The 17,712-nt window shown below is 48.4% G+C and overlaps 1 protein-coding gene across 4 annotated transcripts in view; it reads left to right on the top strand.

Annotated features, from left to right (window-relative positions):
* The window catches only part of NUSAP1 (nucleolar and spindle associated protein 1), a 46,398-nt gene that overhangs the window by 2,804 nt on the left and 25,882 nt on the right, over positions 1 to 17,712 (top strand). For all 4 annotated transcript variants that reach the window (XM_014595496.3, XM_014595495.3, XM_019496485.2 and 1 more), the window contains exons 2-3: positions 8,552 to 8,617; positions 10,497 to 10,670. In XM_014595496.3, coding sequence (XP_014450982.2) covers positions 8,552 to 8,617; positions 10,497 to 10,670 — 240 coding nt within the window. The remainder of the gene's footprint in view (positions 1 to 8,551; positions 8,618 to 10,496; positions 10,671 to 17,712) is intronic.

The following is a 17,712-nucleotide window of genomic DNA, read 5'->3' as shown; positions in this document are numbered from 1 at the left end:
TCCCATGCCTGAACGTGTCTTTGAATCTTTGACCCCCCCCCCCCCCCCCACTAATTTAAACAGTCAATGGGCTGAATCTGACCTGTGGAGCTCTATGATCTGGTCTGTGGGTCTTGGGCCAATCCCCACATACCACATGTGGCACACACTAGCCCCAGTGCCTCATGTAGCACAGGGGGTCAGTCTTGGGTACATGTTGCATGCAGTTCCCACAGAAGACCAGCCCTGGGCACTAGCTCTGGGCTAGTCTGGATTGGACCTACAGACCATCCCTGTATGCTGGAGCCAGTGTGTAGGGCTGGTCCAGAATGGGCACCACATGCAGTACATGCCCCATGCTGGGCTTGCTTGCAGTATGAACCCTGGACCAGGGCCAGCATGTGCTGCATGTGGTGTGTGGGGTTGGACTGAATGCAGGCAGAGCACATGGGGCCAATCTGTAGCACATGCTTCCTGCAGTGCCCCTCCAGACTGGGCCTGTGCACTATATCTGGGGCCAGTTTGGATCAGGGCCACAGACTGACCCTACACACTGGAGCCAGCATACAGGGCCAGTTTGACAGGGACACTTCATGCATTAAGTACCTCATGCCTGCTCTGTGAGCCCTGGCCCAGGGCCACTGCATGCTGCTTAAGTGCATGAGGTGCCTGCACCAGACCAACCCTGCTTCCTGGCTCTGGTGTGTGCAGCTGGTCTGTGAGCTTGATCCCTGTGGGGCTGGAACTATTTGATGTCCTTGGCTTAAATCTTGCTAGAGTTCTTTGTTGTTCCCATGTTATCTGAATTTGCAATCGGGACCATAGAATTGGTGGTCTTGGAAAGAACCATTAGATCTTCTAGATTGGGATATTCAAGCTGCAGCTCATGGGCCATATCTGGCTCCTGGTGCCTTGCCATCCAACCTGTGGGGCTCCTTATGGGTCTATGGGGAGCCTGGTGGGCTGTGGCACTATGTCCTAGATTGGACACATGGGGGGGGCAATCTTGGCATGTGGGGCCAGATGAAGGGATGATGTGGGGCCCTGATCCTTGTATGTGGGGCTGGGCAGAGGTGACAGTCCAGATCTGGGTGTGTGGGCATGATCCTGAGGTGCAGGGTCTGATTAGCCCACAGATCAGCTCTGTACCACTCGTTTGGTCTCAAGGACCAAAGGGTTGAGTACTGCTATTTTAGATTACCTGTTATATAAAGAAAGCAACAATACTCACAAAAATTATCAGTTTTCAGTTTTGCTACTTGGGGAAAACTAAGAGTATAACTACACTGTGGAGAACTGTACCTTTAAGAAACACTGGCATTGAGCCTATTGGGATCTGCTGTTTCTTACTTTACTTTCTATCTGTAAGTCAGGCATGCCAGTGAAGAGGAAGACTCTGAACGTAATTCAGAAAGAAATCTAGCTGATTCTAAAGCATTTAGTAGTTTTGAGTTCACTGAGACAGAGTTTGAGCAATATTACAGAAATTTAGTACTTACTAAATAACTGCTGGTACTGTGCAGTCCTGGCACTGCACAGGTCATTTCTGACCCTACTGGGTAGTCGCTCATCACTACTACACAGTAGCAGCGCTGTCACAGTTCATGCCCACTGACACTGTTGCTGTAGCAACAAGCTATGTCGCTGTAGCTATGGTGACATAGCATCTCATATAGATGTGCCCACTGTGTCTAAGACCAGCAGACAAGTGGGCATAAACCGGCTGGGAAATTTGAACACTGTCCCATGACGTAAGATAGGCTTGCTGCATTGGAGCCAGGTTATGGTGATCAGCTGCAGAGTCCTGGGATTTCCAGTTATGGTGGGAGGACCAAATTGGGAGGCTGGGTCATGCCCCAGTTAAGACATGGGTAAATGACCAAATTAAGATGTTTGAATGTGATGGGTTTGGGGAAACAAGGAATATGTTGACAGAACAAAATGTGGATAGTGTGATGACAGCAGGAAAACCAATCAATGGTAGCCGGAAATGGAGTCATCAGGAGAAGGAAAAATAAAGGAGAGATTTCAGAGCAGCAAAGGACAGAGGGCACACCACTAGCCCGTTTCGCCCACCCCATTAGTGGAGATGAACCTTGGCCCTTGACCTCCAGGCTGCTGACATTCAAGAGAGAACCACAGGGTGAAGCTTGTATACTAGCCAGACAAACCTTTCCTCTGTGACAGCTCTAGGCTTGGTAGATATAGAATTGGGGTGGGGAGGTGGGTGTTATTTAGTTTGCCTTGCCTTCCTTATTCTTATCTGCTACCACTGTGTATCAGTAGCATCTTCCATTTGATAACAGGTAAAAGTTGTAGTCAGTCTGAGGGTTTGGGTCCACTGAGAACAAGGTATCTGGGTCATAAATGTAGTGCCAACAATTTCCAGACCCATGGGGAGACCCGTGGGCTAGATGACATGGCCCCATATGCCAGATTGGGTACATAGAGCCAACCCACAGTATCAGGCTGCAGCTGGGTTGCGTGTGGGGAGCTGGCCCCCTGCTGCTCACCCTGCCTACAAGACTGGAAGTGTTGAGCATCACTGACCCAAAGGGATTTTTTTTCTTCAAGCAATGGACATTTTTTGCAGCAAATGATAGTAAGACCAGAGTGGGGTCAGAAACTGCTACCTCTCCTGCAAGTGCTATTAATGTATCAGGTCTGCTTGTCAAAAACACATGGGAGGTCAACTCTGGAACTTTCAGAAGCTCTGTATATCTTCCTATTTGGACAGGCATTTAGCAAATTCAAGCTAGGCTGAGATAGAGCTCTTAAACACACTGTTGCTATTTGAGTTCCCTTTTTAAGTTGTTTTGTTCTGTTATTGCTTTCCTGTTTTATAACGTCCTCTGTTCTCTTTTTGTAAGCTTATAACTCACTCTGATCTCTCTATGTAAACTGCCCTGAGCTTTTGCTGGAAAGGGCAGCATAAAAAATAAATAAAAATAATAGTGTCACTAATCCATGATACACTATTGTAAATGTTTCCTCTGGTGCATTTTTACGTATTTTTCTGTAAGCTGAAGTTTTTCTGGCTGTTGTTTACACATATCCAGTCAAAAGATCAGTATGTATTAAGTTTCCACTGTAAAGTACACTGCAGTGGATATCCACTTGCACATTAATTTTTAAAAAGATAAGCTTATTCGGATCAAATGAATGAACTTGGTTATCTAGCTCTACTTTTTTCTCAGTTGTAACTTTGGTTTGAAGATTTAGTATCCCAAAGAGACCTATATATAGACCCTGGGTATAGATGAATGTAATGACTATATCAATATCAAATGATGCTGAGTTATGCTGTTACATTATAACTTATTTCTGTATGTTTCTGTAGCCACATAAGCATAGCAAATCCCTTGCAATTTCAACCCTTTCATTCTGGGTCAGGGTGGATTTGATTTAAATCAGCAGGCAGGAAGCCTTGATTTAATCATTGCTATCTACAAAAAGTGCGTTCTTTCGTTGTTTGATAACCTCTATTCATTTAACTTCTTGAAACTCTGCACTTGAAGAGAGAGGTAAGGGCTTGACTCTGTGTACACAAACTTGCAGAGACAAGAGGGCTGATGGGTAGGTAATCAGGTCTGTCAACTCTCATCTCTGTATACAGTACTAGTGTTAATAAGGATGTCTCTGGAGACAAATCCAGTTTGAGAACTGAAACTATGCATCACAGAGATGCTTAATGGGGTTTTCTAGACTGAGCACTGCATTCCATTGGGTAGAGTGGTTTTATAAAAACTTTCTAAAAAAGTTACATGACTATATTATCTCAAATAGTATATAATTAGAATTTATAATCCCTATTTCATGGTCATATCTTTGAGCTCTAACATATCTTAAATTAAAACTATCTTTATATTGTTTTTTAAAAAAGCATCTTATAAATAAGATCAAATAAAATTGATTTAAATTTTTAAAAATCTGATTTAAAGTTAAAGTTTTGGGTTAAAGTTACAGTAGCTAACTTGTATCACTATAGGAGCATGCAGATGTAATGGTTTTAATATAACAGCTGATGCAGATTCCTGAGTAGCAGTTCCTCCTCACATTTCAAAGCAGTTAAGTTACGTTTTCCCATAACTTCTGTCACTGATCCCCTCTGACTGTGAAGTGCTGGGCTCTTCGGGGGGGGGGGGAGAGGGGCTGGACTAAGGCTGCACTTGGGGCAGGCAGTGGCATGGGGGGGGCGCTATGGTGAATTTTGGGGTGGCTGTAGCCCCTCCCCCCATCCCAGCTTTGCTGCCGCCCACCTCAAGCACAGACCCAGCCCAGCCCCTCTTCCCACTCCCACTGGGAAGAGACCAGTGCTGGCCCCAAGCGTGCAGCGGCAGCCTGCCCTTGCCCCATGTACAGATCCGAGGGGGCACATGCCTCTCGTACCTTCCCTGGGAGTATGTGCAGCAGCGGGAACTACCTCTGGGCCCCTGGACAAGTCACTTGTCTCTACCCACGTCTGCCCCAGCTCCACTCCCACCCTCACTGTGGGGGCCTCAATCTTCTCTTTTCCACTGTCTCCCCCCCACACTCCTTCCCTCCCCAACAGACTTACCAGCCTGATGTTGTTCTCCAAGCTGCCAGACTGCATATCAGCGATTGGATCGGTATTGTCAGATATGGCTCGTTAATAATCATCCATCGGTATCGGCCCAAAAAATCTTTCAGTGCACTCATAATTGCTGCTCTTAACACGGACCCTAACACAGCTGTTCAGAAAGTTCTGGAGATCTGTGTTTTTGTCTTTTGTTTTTGCATGTATCAAAGCATGAAAAGACACAAAGCTGAAAACAATTTCTAATTGTTGCAAGAAAAATAAATAAATAAAAATTATGTTCACTAATTAGCCCTATCATTGCTGCCTAGTAGATGCATCTGAGCTTGCTTTAGGTAGGTCAGGTATGATTTAGGAGTGTAGTTGTGAGAACAGAGCACAGGGGGTGCAGCTCACCACTGCTGTGTGCACTCCCTGGGGGTCAGAGCAGGACTCATACCCCACAGATCTGTGTGAGGGGTGGAGGTGGGTTGCCTGCTGCAGGCTTCTGCCCCGCTGCCCTCCCCTGGGGCCTCCACAACCCAGCAGGTGCAACCCAGCGCTGCAGGTAACAGTGGGGCCACGCGAGGATCTCCTTGCTGCTGCAAGCTCTGCCCTACCCTGGTGACGCATCCTCTGTGTGTGCAGCAGCCGTGAGGGGCACAACCCCATGCCACCACCCCTGCTGATGCCGCGTGCACAAGAGATGCATTGCCACGGCAGTGTGGAGCTTGTAGCAGCAGGCAGCTTACCTGCATGGCCCCACTGCTCTGCAGCATCAGGTTGCACCTGCTGGGCTGTGAAGGCCCCAGTGGAGGGCAGCAGGGCAGGAGTGGGAGTCCGTAGTGGGCAGCCCGCAACTGCACACAGATCTGGGGGGCACAGGTCTCCCCTGCCCTCAGTGTGTGTAGTGGCAGGGGAGACGGACAAGACAAACCCCCCAGACAAGCTGCTCGTGGCTCCTTCCTGCTTTCCACCAGGGCCCTGTGGCCGCACATTGCAGCCCCGGGCCTCAAGCCCCATGTACCACCTGCTGGGCAGCAGCCCCAGCCCTGCCCAACTCCCTCCCATGGGTGACTGGTGCCTCCCAAGTCTGGGGGGGGCACCAGATTGACAATGGGGAGTGGGGTGGTCCCCCTAGTGACAGCCAATTGCCAAATGGAGGGGGTCCCCCAGCAGCCAATTGCTGAGCCAGTGGTGAAACCAGAAGTGTACTTCCAGCTTTGAAGCTGGCACTTCCAGGGGGTGCACAGCCAATCTAAGGGGGTGCACGTGCCAATGCTCCCTCTCCCTATTGGGGCCTCAATCCCCTCCCCCCCCCACTTCTGGGGGAACTGTTCTCTCTGCTGCCTGGCAGCCATATACATTTAAGTCAGGAGCAGGTAATTATTTCAGGCGGAAGGCCTCTTGAGTTTTGGCGAGCGATCGAGGGTTGCATGGGTAGCCCTGCCCCTTCAGGTGCCCCACCCCCTGGTCACCATCTTGGGACCAGAAGTCCCACCCCTTGGCCTTTGCCACCGGAAGTCCCTCCCCTTGCCCCTGGAAGTACTCCTTTTGGAGAGGTGGCCTTAGAACTGAAAGTTACACCCTGTCATATGGTCTGTGTCATAAGACTCACCCACCCAACACCAAACTACCCTGCTTACCATATCTGTCCCAGAATCTCCTGCCCTCATCACATGATCCCTGAAGGTGTACCTCTTGACCGGGAAACACTGCCAAACACCATGGCCCACCCTCACAGTACATGGCCTGCTCCTGGGTCCCTAAGAGTTCTGCCGTATGGGCCACAAGGCACAGGCACAACTTACCAGGTAGCGAGGGGTTGTGAACCCTCTAACATCCTGCCTCAGCAGTGGGGTTTCAGGGGCATCAGACCTCCCCCAGAACAGAGCCCAACCAGTTGAGTCAAGGGCTGCACACACACAATCTTTCAGAACCAATAATTTAAAAAGGTATAGATAAAGTATCATATACTAAAAATCAAACATCTACTATAACAGATTTTAATTTTATTTTAAAAAATAATTTGAGTAGTGATTAACTTAATGCTCCAGAAAACAATGTGACAAACATACAACCATAATATAAATAACTTAACTTACATTACGCATCAAAAGGATAAACATGGCCACTTCTGTTGGCTGGTGCAGACCCGGCCGGGCTCCTCCTGTCCCCAGCAGCACGTGGGAAGCCGACTTCTGCTGCATGCCACCTTTCCTGGCTGGTGCTTGTCATTACCCAATGATTGTGTGCGCGCTTCGGCACTGCAGAATTATTTCCCGCCACGTGGAGCTTTCTTTGCACGGTGCAATTCTCAGCTGCAGAGAGAGAACCCCGGTGCAAAGGAGTTCCCGCCGCTCGCATGCAAATTTGTGTCTCATTATTGGCTGTTTCTAAATTATTCCCACGTGGCGGCTAGTGATTGGCTTGCTAGCCATATAAGAGGCTTGAGCAGTTTCTGCCCAAGTTGGAGATCTCCGAGAATCTCGGGAGGATCCTGAGAACCCCGATTCCGAGAATTCCGGGAGAAATCCGAGAGAATTCCGGCAAGGAGTCCACGATTATCTCGTGGATTTCTGCGTATATCTCGGACCGAATGGTGGTTTGATCACCCATCAAGAATCTCTCCCCGTCACCGGACGATCCTTGATGTACCCCTGCCCTGCGCGCTCATTGAGAGTCACAGCTCGGACTCTCGTGTCGGTTCAGAGAGCTCTCATTGTGTTTGTTTTGCGGAGCATAGCAAACTCCGCTCGTGTGTCTTCAGTGGAGCCTAGCAAACTCCACTTGTGTTTGTCTGTAACTGCAACTCAAGCAAGTTTTCCTGCCTGCACCACAACCCTCTACGGTGTAAGTAAAATAATCTTTAATCAACCTCCACGCATCAGTGCCTAATTCTAGTTCGCTGTGCCGACTTCCCCGGCCCACGTGCCCGGGCTGCTGGCCACAGTCCCTCGGCCCCGACAGTGCTGACCTGGCTAGGTCTCTCATCCAGAGCAGCACGTGGCTGAAGCCAGCTTCCCACGTGCTGCTGGGGACTGGAGGAGCCTGGCCGGGTCTGCACCAGCCAGTAGAAGCGGGGATGGAGCTGTGTGCCGCTCAGGACTGACCGGCGCAAGCAGGGGGAAAGTGAAGCTGAGTCCCTGCTGCTCCGGCCAGGCTCATCCTGTCCCGAGCAGCACATGGCTCCGCTGCCTCCTCTCCTCCCTGGTGCTGACTGGGCCAGAGCTGCGGCCCACCTGCTGCTTCCCCTCCCCAGTGCTGACCCTGCACAGCATGAGGAAAGCCTGCCCAGCAGCCGCTTACCTGCATGGCAGGGCCTTTTCTAGTGTGCAGCAAAGCAGAATCTGGCCTAGACACTGTTTCCCCTCACCGGTGCCACAGGTTCTGGCCCAGCCCCTCCTGCCCCTCTCAAGCTGCAAACCTGGCCTGAGCTGGGGAGGGAGGGGGTGGTGAGGCCAGCTGGGCCAGGCTGAGGTCAGGGTTGATTGCCTTGCAATCAGAACCCAAGGAAACAGCCTGAGGTGCTGCGGCTGGTGTTGCCAGCTGCCGCTAGAGGCTTTTAGAGAGGTAGCCACCATTATGTGGGTTTTGAAGGGACTCCGCGGGCCAGAGGGAAGTGCTTGGTGGCCCTTATTTTGCCCACCCCTGGTTTAAGTGCACATGGCACCCCCTGCCTGACCGCCCTCCTCCTGCTTTCTCCCAGCCCCTTGAGGCTGGTACTGTGCCAACCTGCAGAGAGCTCTTTGCAAAACTGCAAAATCCGCAGGTTTCTCCATTAAAATGAGAGAGCCACGTTTTCTTCCAAGAAAGGGGAAAAACCACATTTTTTCTGTGGGAAATGGAAAACCTGGATCCCTGCTAATGGGATTAATGTATCTAATTAAAATGTAAGTATATGCTTTCCTGAATGGAGATGGATTTGGTTGATTTTAGTGCTTTATTGAATTGGCTAAATGCTGGTTAGGCTTATGCAACCTTTTTTAACAGCTCAATGTCATCTTTGGGTCACATTTTATACTTTCTTTCCAGGCAGATAAATTATTAAAAGCTCTGAAGCAACACTTCCATGAGCCAAACGAAGAAGATGGAAGTAAGGTAAGAACAAATGTCAGACTGCTTATCTATGTAGACTATCATTCAAAGCCAGTTTTATAAGAAAATGACATCTATTTTAGTAATTACGGTAGATTGCATATACTGAACAGCATTTCTCATGGGGCAAGCGTTGATAGGAATTGAAGTTTTGGTTGAAATCGGTGCCTCTTGCTTAACTGACTTCTTACTGTTAGCTCTCAAGTGGCTTTGTTATGCAACTGTAAGCCAGTTTGTGTTCTAATAATGGAGTTAGAAAAATTAATACATAGTCTGTGTGTACACGCTGGACAATTTTTAGCAAACGATATGGACAAATAAATTGATGTTTGGTTCAAATTTGTTTTGATGTTAATCAGTGCAAAATTCTTGTGGCTCTATCTGGTTATTTTGAGAGACCATTACAGTCAGGAACTCTATTTTAAATACAAGTCGTACAATTTTGAGCCCATCACTAACAAAGTGACAACATCCACGCTGGTTCTAGAAATGGGAGATGCTGTATCATATGTGACCAATAGTCTTAGCTAATAGCTATCCTCTGGAATTTGTAAGAAACCTTGCAATAGACGATTGTGATAGTTGGTGTGCAAGCTAGAATCTTCCCCAGGTTGAAGCAACTCCTAGTAGAGTTGCAGCCTTTGTATTACTATTATCATGACTCGTAATGGTGATGGAATCCTATTTAACTCTTATGTTTTATATAATTGTGCATGTTGTCATCTATATGAAAGTCTGGGTCATGTGTCTAGTCATTTTGTACCTACTCAGCTTGCAAGTTAGCATTCTTGGGATGCTATAACAGTGTTTCAACAGCTGGAGTCCCCCTCCCTACTTTTTTTATCATTTCCCTTCTAATATCTTGTTATACTGTGCTTTAAACATGCTTTATTTTTAATAAAAATGTGAACATATTGGTTTTATTGGATATTTCCATGTTATTGTGTTGTAAGAACTTTCTTTCACCATCCTATTATGGACAGCATATACTTCACTATTTCCCGTGTTATAAAACCAGAAGGAACCTCTCCCCTAATCCTTTTCAGTTTGTTCTTCTAAGTCAGGAGTTCCCAACATTTATGTGCACAAGGGCACGTTCAAATTTAAACCAAAAACTAGTAGGAGCCAATATAAATATTAAAGTTTAGAATTTAGAATCCTGGATATGCACATAATTTTGTTTGGGGAGGGAGTAGTAAGCACCACTGTCACTGTGTCAGTCAGGCTGACTCAGTCCCATGTTGGCCACCATTGAGTAGCGCCTGAGTTCAATTGGCAGTAACAGCATTTTTTGTTGGAATAACGATTTTTACTGATTGTGAAAATGCATGCTAGCACCTGAATAAACTGGGGTGGGGAGCGCCAGGCACCAGGTTGGGAACTGGTGTTCTAAGTTCTTCAGTTTTATATATGTACAGTGACAACAATCAAAGTGTGCTCTTCCATTGCTAGGAATTGGACTTGCTGCAGAGTAGCATTTTGAAGAAGAGCAACTGCATATATTTTTTCCCCCCACAGAGATTTAAAAAACTTGGAGAGCTACAGGATTCTTCCAGTTGAGTGAGAAATGTGAAATGCTGAATTGCTTTAAATATTTTGATTGCATATTAGGTGTATATAATAAAAACAATCCAGGAGATTTCAATTACAAGCCTAATGAACTAACCTAGAATTAATTAACTACAGCATTTGAGAATAAGTAGACTTGCATAGGTTAATGGTGATACTGATAAGCACCTGAGAACACAAGCAAGATTTACTCCTGAACAACGGGTATTAAATGTTTGTTCCATTAATAACTTGTGAAGCTTTCTCTTTGTGCATCCTCGAGTTAGATACATAGAAGCCTGCACTAACCTATGGTCTCATTTCTTTCATATAGGACTCTGAAAGAAGTGCATCATCCTCCACGGACACAGAGTTCAATAGTCAGGAGGAAGTGTCCTTTGTTACAGAAAGGCGCGGGAAACAGAGGAAGACAGCCACTAGAAAGAAAGTCTCCAAAGAAAATACTAATACCAATACAGAAAATACAGAATTTTCTGTTGAGGAAGAGGTGACTTCTGTTATTCAGTTAAATAGAATATTTTCCTTCATTCTGCTGCCATTTACCTTTCAGGATGAAATACCCATCAGTATTATTTATCTTGTGTCTTTTTGGTACCCTGCTTGTGCTGCATGCTAGCTCCAATCAACTATCCTTCTTAATGCTTAATTTTTATCAATTTCAGAACTGTAAAGTCTATGGCTATTTCCCAGAGTAATAACTTGATGTTTTTTAGGTATTCAAATACAACCCTGGGTGCAGTTTTAAAGAACTTAATTGGAGACTAAATACCTAACCATCAATCACACTTCTTTTTTCTAGCTGAATAAATAAGCTCTATAGAAGCCTTAAAAAACCTCCCACCCAGATATTCTGTTTGCCAAAAGAACCCAGTAGCCATCTTTGTGATCTCTTAAATATTGAAATGTTCTCCTTTTTATTTTGTGCAAAAGTCTATATTTGGCTTTCCAGGTGCTATGTAAAATAAGACCAGTATTTCTCTGTGTATAATTGTAAGCAGAACAGAAGTTGCATTGTGTGTGATTGGACAAAAGGAAGTGAAAAGCCCTGAAACATAGTAAACTACTTAAATTTGCCTGTTCTTAGTCATTGGCAGTGATTTTCAACAGTCCCTCCAGAGATTCTTTCACTGTTCTCTTCCTCTAGTTGTATATATTTATCTGCTATTCCTAGCTTTCCTATTAATTCTGAGTCAGCCTCTCTTCTCCCACCAACAAACTTAGATCTCTTTTATTTACAGCATTTTAAGCAATCTTTTTTTTTTTTTTGCTGTGGTCCTTCTTTTTCCTTTCCCCTGGGCCTTTATATTAAATAACCTAAAATACATACTTAACAGAATGTTATGATGGCAAATTAAAAAAAAAAAAAATCCCACAGCAAAAAATTGTTTTCTTCATAAACTTTATTTGAGGCAATATTAACTATGTTGCATCTCAGGGTGGATTTGATTTTAAATAAAACTGATTTTAAATCAGTAGTCAGGAAGCCTAGATTTAATCTTTGTTTTCTACAAAAAGTGTGTTCTTGTTGTTTGTTTGATATCCTCTATTCATTTAACTTCTTGAGACTGCACTTTTAGAGAGAGAGGTAAGGGTTTGACTGTGTACACCAACTTGCAGAGAGACAAGAGGGCTAATGGGTAGGTAATCAGGATGGTTATCTCCAGGGATCCTGGTTTTCCCTGTTTCATAGATTTCATAGACATTGGGGTTGGAAGGGACCTCGGCAGATCGAGTCCAGCCCCCTGCCCAAGAGGCAGGAAGTCAGCTGGGGTCATAGGATCCCAGCAAGATAATCATCCAAATTTCTCTTGAAGGCGTTCAATGTAGGTGCTTGAATCACATCCGATGGCAGGCTATTCCAGACCTTGGGGGCTCGGACAGTAAAGAAATTCTTCCTTATGTCTAGCCTGAAACGGCCTTGCTGGAGTTTATAACCGTTGGACCTTGTCATCTCTTGGGGTACTCTGGTGAACAAACGTTCCCCCAGATCCTGGTGAACACCCTGATAAACTTAGGGGCGATCTGATGGCCACCTTTGACCCTGCACTTTTCCAGGCTAAAGAGCCCCATAGCTCTCAGCCTATTGCCATAAGGTCTGTTTTCTTGACCTCTGATCATGCGTGTGGCTCTTCTCTGGACTCTCTCAAGCTTCTCCACATCCTTTTCGAATTGTGGAGCCCAAAACTGGACGCAACACTCCAGCTGCAGGCTCACCAAGGCCAAGTACAATGGGAGAATGACGTCCCGGGATTTACTTGAGAAGCATCTATGGATGCAAGCCAGCGTTTGCTCGCTTTACTAGCTGCAGCATCGCATTGAAGGCTCGTGTTCATCTTGTGGTCAATCATGGCCTCCAAGTCCTTTTCATCTGTAGTGCTAGCCAGCGTAGCACTCCTGAGCCTATAACTATGCTGCAGGTTTTTCTTTCCCAAGGTGGAGAACCTTGCATTTTTCGGTGTTAAACACCATCAGGTTCTCGTCCGCCCCTTTCCTGAGCCTGTCAAGGTCAGCCTGGATCGCCCTCCTGTCCTCGGGTGTTTGGTATTGTTGGCGAAGTTGACCAGTCCACTTCTGACTCCTATGTCCACATCATTAATGAAGATGTTGAACAATACGGGTCCAAGGACAAAGCCTTAGGGGACCCCACTGGTCACGGGGCACCATGACGATTGACTTCCATCAACCACCACCCTCTGAATCCGACCATGGAGCCAATTCCCCAGCCACCAGATTGTGGTGGACCTGAGGCCACAGTTGGCCAGTTTTGCCAAGAGGTGATCATGGGATACCAGATTGAAGGCTTTTTTGAAGTCAAGATCTGACATCAATCTCCTCTCCTTTGTCCAGGTGATGGGTCACCTGGTCGTAGAAGGAAATGAGGATTGGTCAAGCAAGATCTACCGCAACAAACCCATGATGGGTATCCCTCAGGATATTGCCGTCAGTTTGTCTGTTGAGGATGGCCTCCTTGATGATCTTTTCCAAGACCTTGCCCAGGATAGAGGTCAGGCTGATGGGCCTGTAATTTGCCAGATCCACTTTCCTCCCTTTCTTGAAGATAGGCACCACATTGTCCTTCTTCCAATCTTTGGGCACTTCACCAGAGCTCCAGGAGTTCTCGAACATCCGTGCCAGGGGCTGGGCTATGATGTTAGCCAGCTCCTTGAGTACCCTGGAGTGTAAACTGTCAGGGCCGGCTGACTTGAAGGTGTCCAGCCTCTCAAGGTAATCCTTCATGAAGTCAGCATTGATGGAGGGCAGGGAATCTCCCTCACCCAGGCCTCCCTGTCCCATAATGGGCATGGGTGTCCCATGGGACTGATGAAAGACCCAACGCAAAGTACCCATTTAATAGATTGGCTTTTTCCTGGGCATCGGTTGTCAGTTGTCCCATCTGGTTTAGCAGGGGTCCAATGTTGCCCTTGCTTTTCATCCGGCTCCCCAAATATCTGAAAAAGGACTTTTTATTGTCCTTGATACCTGTAGCTAGCTGGAGTTCCGTCGCAGCATTGTCTTTCCTGGTTCACTCCCTGCAGGACCGGACCAGTGCAGAATATTCTTCCTTGGCGGTGAATCCCATCGTTTGGTTTTTTTTTTAGCTGCAGGAGGTTCGCTGGTTCCCTGGAGAGCCAAGGGGGCTGCTGTGCCCTTTTGCTGCCTTTCCTCCGAGACGGAATAGCTTGAGCTTGTTCATCAAGGATTGCTCCCTTGAGGAACAACCACTCTTCCTGAACTCCCCTCCCCTTAGGGTCGTGGTCCCTTAGGGCCTCACTGACAAGCCTCCTGAGCTTGTCAAAGTCAGCTTTCCTAAAGTCAAGGACTTCTGTATTGCTGACTGACATGCCCGCTTTACAGCGGATGGTGAAGGTGATCAGCTCATGGTTTCTGTTGCCCAACTTTCCGTTGATTGTTAGGTCGCTGATTAGGTCATCCCCGGTTGCCAGTACCACGTCGAGCAGCGCTTTACCTCTTGTTGGCCAGTAGACTTCTTGAGTCAGATGGAGGTCATCCACACACGAGAGGAAGCTTTGCATCCGCTCGGATTTAGTCAAGCGCTCTTCACACGAGATGTCTGGGTATTTGATGTCTCCCATAACAACCATGGATCAGGAGCATGTGGCTTCAGCCAATTCCCTGGTGAACTGGTCAAGCTCTTGACTTGGGGTGGGAGGTCTGTAGTAGACTCCCACCATCGTGTCCCCTGAGCTGTGTTCCCCACAGATTTTAACCCAGAGGGTCTCCAGTCATCCACCCTGGGCGCCAATATCACAGATAGATCCAGGGCTGGGGCAGGGGTGGGCTCCCTTAAGTGCTTAGGCCCACTGGCATTGCAAGGGTTTCTCAGTGGGCCATCAGTGGCAGTAGTCCGTTTTCCCCCCCCCCCCCCCCCCCCCCCCCCCCCCCCCCCCGGCAGGTTTAGTTTAAAGGCTGGTAGAGCAGGTCAGCATCCCTTCCCAGCAGCTCACTGCCTCTCTCACCGAAGAGCGGACTGTGGTCATGGAAGCCAAAGCCTTCCTGATGACACCAGCACCGCAGTCTTTGGTTCAGTACCTGGATCCTCCTCAGCCCGTAGCCCAAGACTAGGAGGATTGAAGAAAACGCCACCTGCACCCCGAGACCCTTTAGCCCCGCCCCTAAATCCCTGTAGCGCCTCGTTACGTGGCTGAGAGTGCTCCAAGTACCCACATAGATAAGGAGCATAGGATAGCTGTCAGTGGGCTGGAGGAGTTTAGGGATCTTCTCCGCAGTGTCTCAGATGCAGGGTCCTGGGAAGCAACAGACTTCTCAGGCTAAGGGGTTGGGGCGGCAGATTGTCCCCTCAGGATGTAGTTTTCCATGACAAACACTTTGTGTTTTGTCTTGGGGAGAGCAGGGGCAGTAGCTACAGTAGAGCCCGTGTTGCCTGCAGGAGCTGGCAACTCAGCAGGCTCAGCTGGGGCTGCAAGAGGTTCATAACTGTTGCAAAGCTCCAGCGGTGGGGTGGCCCTTGGGGCCCTTGACCACCTTGGTCCATCCCCTTAACTGGACAGAATGGGAGGTCCCTGAGTCCTCCCTTATCCTGGAGGGAGACCATGGTCTACCCTCTGCCTCCTGGGGGAGAAGGGCCTGGCAGTAGGAGTCAATCTGCTCACAGTCCGTGATGGCACCCAGTCTCTGGACTGTGGCCTGGAGCTCCTTCAGCTGGCGCACCAGAGATCCCAAAAGGGAGCAGACCCAAGGGGAGGTGGCCATGCTCCCAGGCTCCAAAGCCTGAAAAAGTGACAGGCAGCCCCCACAGCCGAGAGCCAGAGGCTCCGTCTACGTGGAGCCCAGAACCATGGGCTCCGTCTGGGTGGCTGTTTCTGAGGTGCCAGAGGCGGGGGCCACAGACCCTGAGGGGACCCTTGGGGTGCAGTGCATGCCCGTCCGTGGCATGCCGCTGGTGGGTTGGCTACGGCTGGGACTGGCTTCCCTAGGGCAGAGGCGCACAGGCAGGGCCTCAGGCCCTCCCGCTCACCCTCCTGCACAAATTCCTATGCTAACTCGCGCGCTGGGAAGACAAGCACGCCTGTTTGCGTGGCCTGTTCGTGAGGCTCCGGTCGTGCGGCTCCCTGGGGGGCTGGGCAAAGTAGGGCCTGGGGTGAGGCAAGACCCTCCCTGGTTCCTAATTAGCCGCCTCCCTGCAGCTGAGCTGAGCTAGTCCCCTCCTGCCATGGCCCTGCTTACCTCTGGCTGCTGCTTGGGGGGGGGGGCTCCACAGCAGTTGGGGGTTGCTGGGGGGGGGGGCGGGGGAGGGGGTGCGACAGGCTTTCACCCGTACGTCTCATGCCGCTCCCTGTTAAATCTCATTCTCTAAGAAACTCAAAAGTCCATGATTAAAATGGATGGCCCCTCACTCCTTTTCCCACCCCCAGTCCTGCCAGAGGGGGCCCCCAGCTGCCAGTGCTATGGGGCCGGGACCTGGGTTCATAGCCCCCTGCCTCTGGCAGGAGGTGGCAGCTGCAGCAGCAGAGCAAAGCCCATTTTTTCCCCCTCATGCCTGCTGCCTGCCTGCTGTGGGCTTGGGCTGAGGGGGGCTGGCTCCCCACTGCTGCACGCACTCCTGAGGGACAGGAAGGACCCATGCCCCCAGATATGTGCATGGGGTGAGGCAGGCTGCTTGCTGTGGGCTGGGCAACCTAGCGCTACAGGGAACAGCGGGGCTGCACAGAAAAGCTGCTAGCCGCTTAAAGCTGCACGCTGCCCTGGAAATGTGACCCCTGTGCATGCAACAGCAGTGAGAGGCACAACCGTGCACCACTGCCCTGCTGCTGCCATGTGGGCACAGGACCCATTGCTAGGGCAGCATGGAGCTCATAGTGGCAAGCAGCTTTCCTGCATGGTTCTGCTGTGCCCTTCAGCACCAGGTTGCATCTGTTGGGCTATGGAGGGCATTAAGGTAGGGAGCCCGCAGCAGGCAGCCCACCCCCATCCCCACCCTGCACACAGATCTGGGGGACATGGGTCCCCCTTGACCCTTGGGACTGTGGGGAGCCAGCCCCTCCCCTCCCCTCCACCTCCTGGACGAGCCACCTGCAGCCTTGTCCTGCTCCTTGCCGGGGCCCTGCAGCCATGCATTGCAGTCCTGGGCCTCGAGCCCCACTCACCCCAACCCTGCCCAACTCCCTCCCTCCCTCCCTATCTGGGCTTCAGTTTATTGTTTTTATTTTTTTTCCTCCCCACCACAACTTACCTGTGGGAGCTAATATCCAGGCTGCCTGGGGCCATGTGCATATATACATGCACATGGTGCCCCCTGCCTGACCACCCTCTTCTCGCTCCCTCCCTGTCTATTGCAGGCTGGAACTCTGCCAGCCTTCTGAGAGCTCTTTGCAAAACTGCTAAGTCTGTGGGTTTCTCTGATATTTTTTTTTTCTCATTTGAAAAAAAACCAAAAAAAACGTTTTCCCTGTAAGAAATGGAAAACCTGGATCTCTGGTTCTCTCTCATCTCTGTATGCTACTGTTAACAAGGATGTTGTCTTTGGAGACAAATCCAGTCTGAGAACTGAAACTAAGCATCACAGTGATGCTTAATGGGATCTTCTAGACTGAGCACTGAGTCCCATTGGGTAGAGTGGTTTTCTTTAATCTTTACTAATCTAAAGAGGAGCCTCTCGTGACCCTATAAGATTGGGCCCCTACTATAGTCCATGGCCTGTTGTAACCTATTTATAATGTTGGTTTTTTTCTCAAAAGGTTACATGAATATAGTATCTTGAATAGTATATAATTAGAAGTTATAATATTTATTCCATGATGATATCATTGAGCTTTAATATATCTTTAAATTAAAACTATCTTTATATAGGTTTATTTTTTAAAAAGAGCATCTTAAAATTAAAAAATGATTAAATAAATAAAATCAGATTAAAATACAAATATCCATGGTTTTGTTGTTGTTGTTTTCTTTTTAAATTATTTTTCTTTTGTTAAATCGTTGTAGGTGTTTTGGTTTTTTTCCGTCCACTGCATTGCATCTTTTGATCTACCTAGGGTTCTCTTCAGTAT

This window comes from Alligator mississippiensis, chromosome 2 (genome assembly GCF_030867095.1).
Source record: "Alligator mississippiensis isolate rAllMis1 chromosome 2, rAllMis1, whole genome shotgun sequence".
NCBI classification, from domain to species: Eukaryota; Metazoa; Chordata; order Crocodylia; family Alligatoridae; genus Alligator; species Alligator mississippiensis.
Note: the sequence above shows the minus strand (reverse complement) of the source record. Positions and strands in the feature narration are given on the sequence as shown.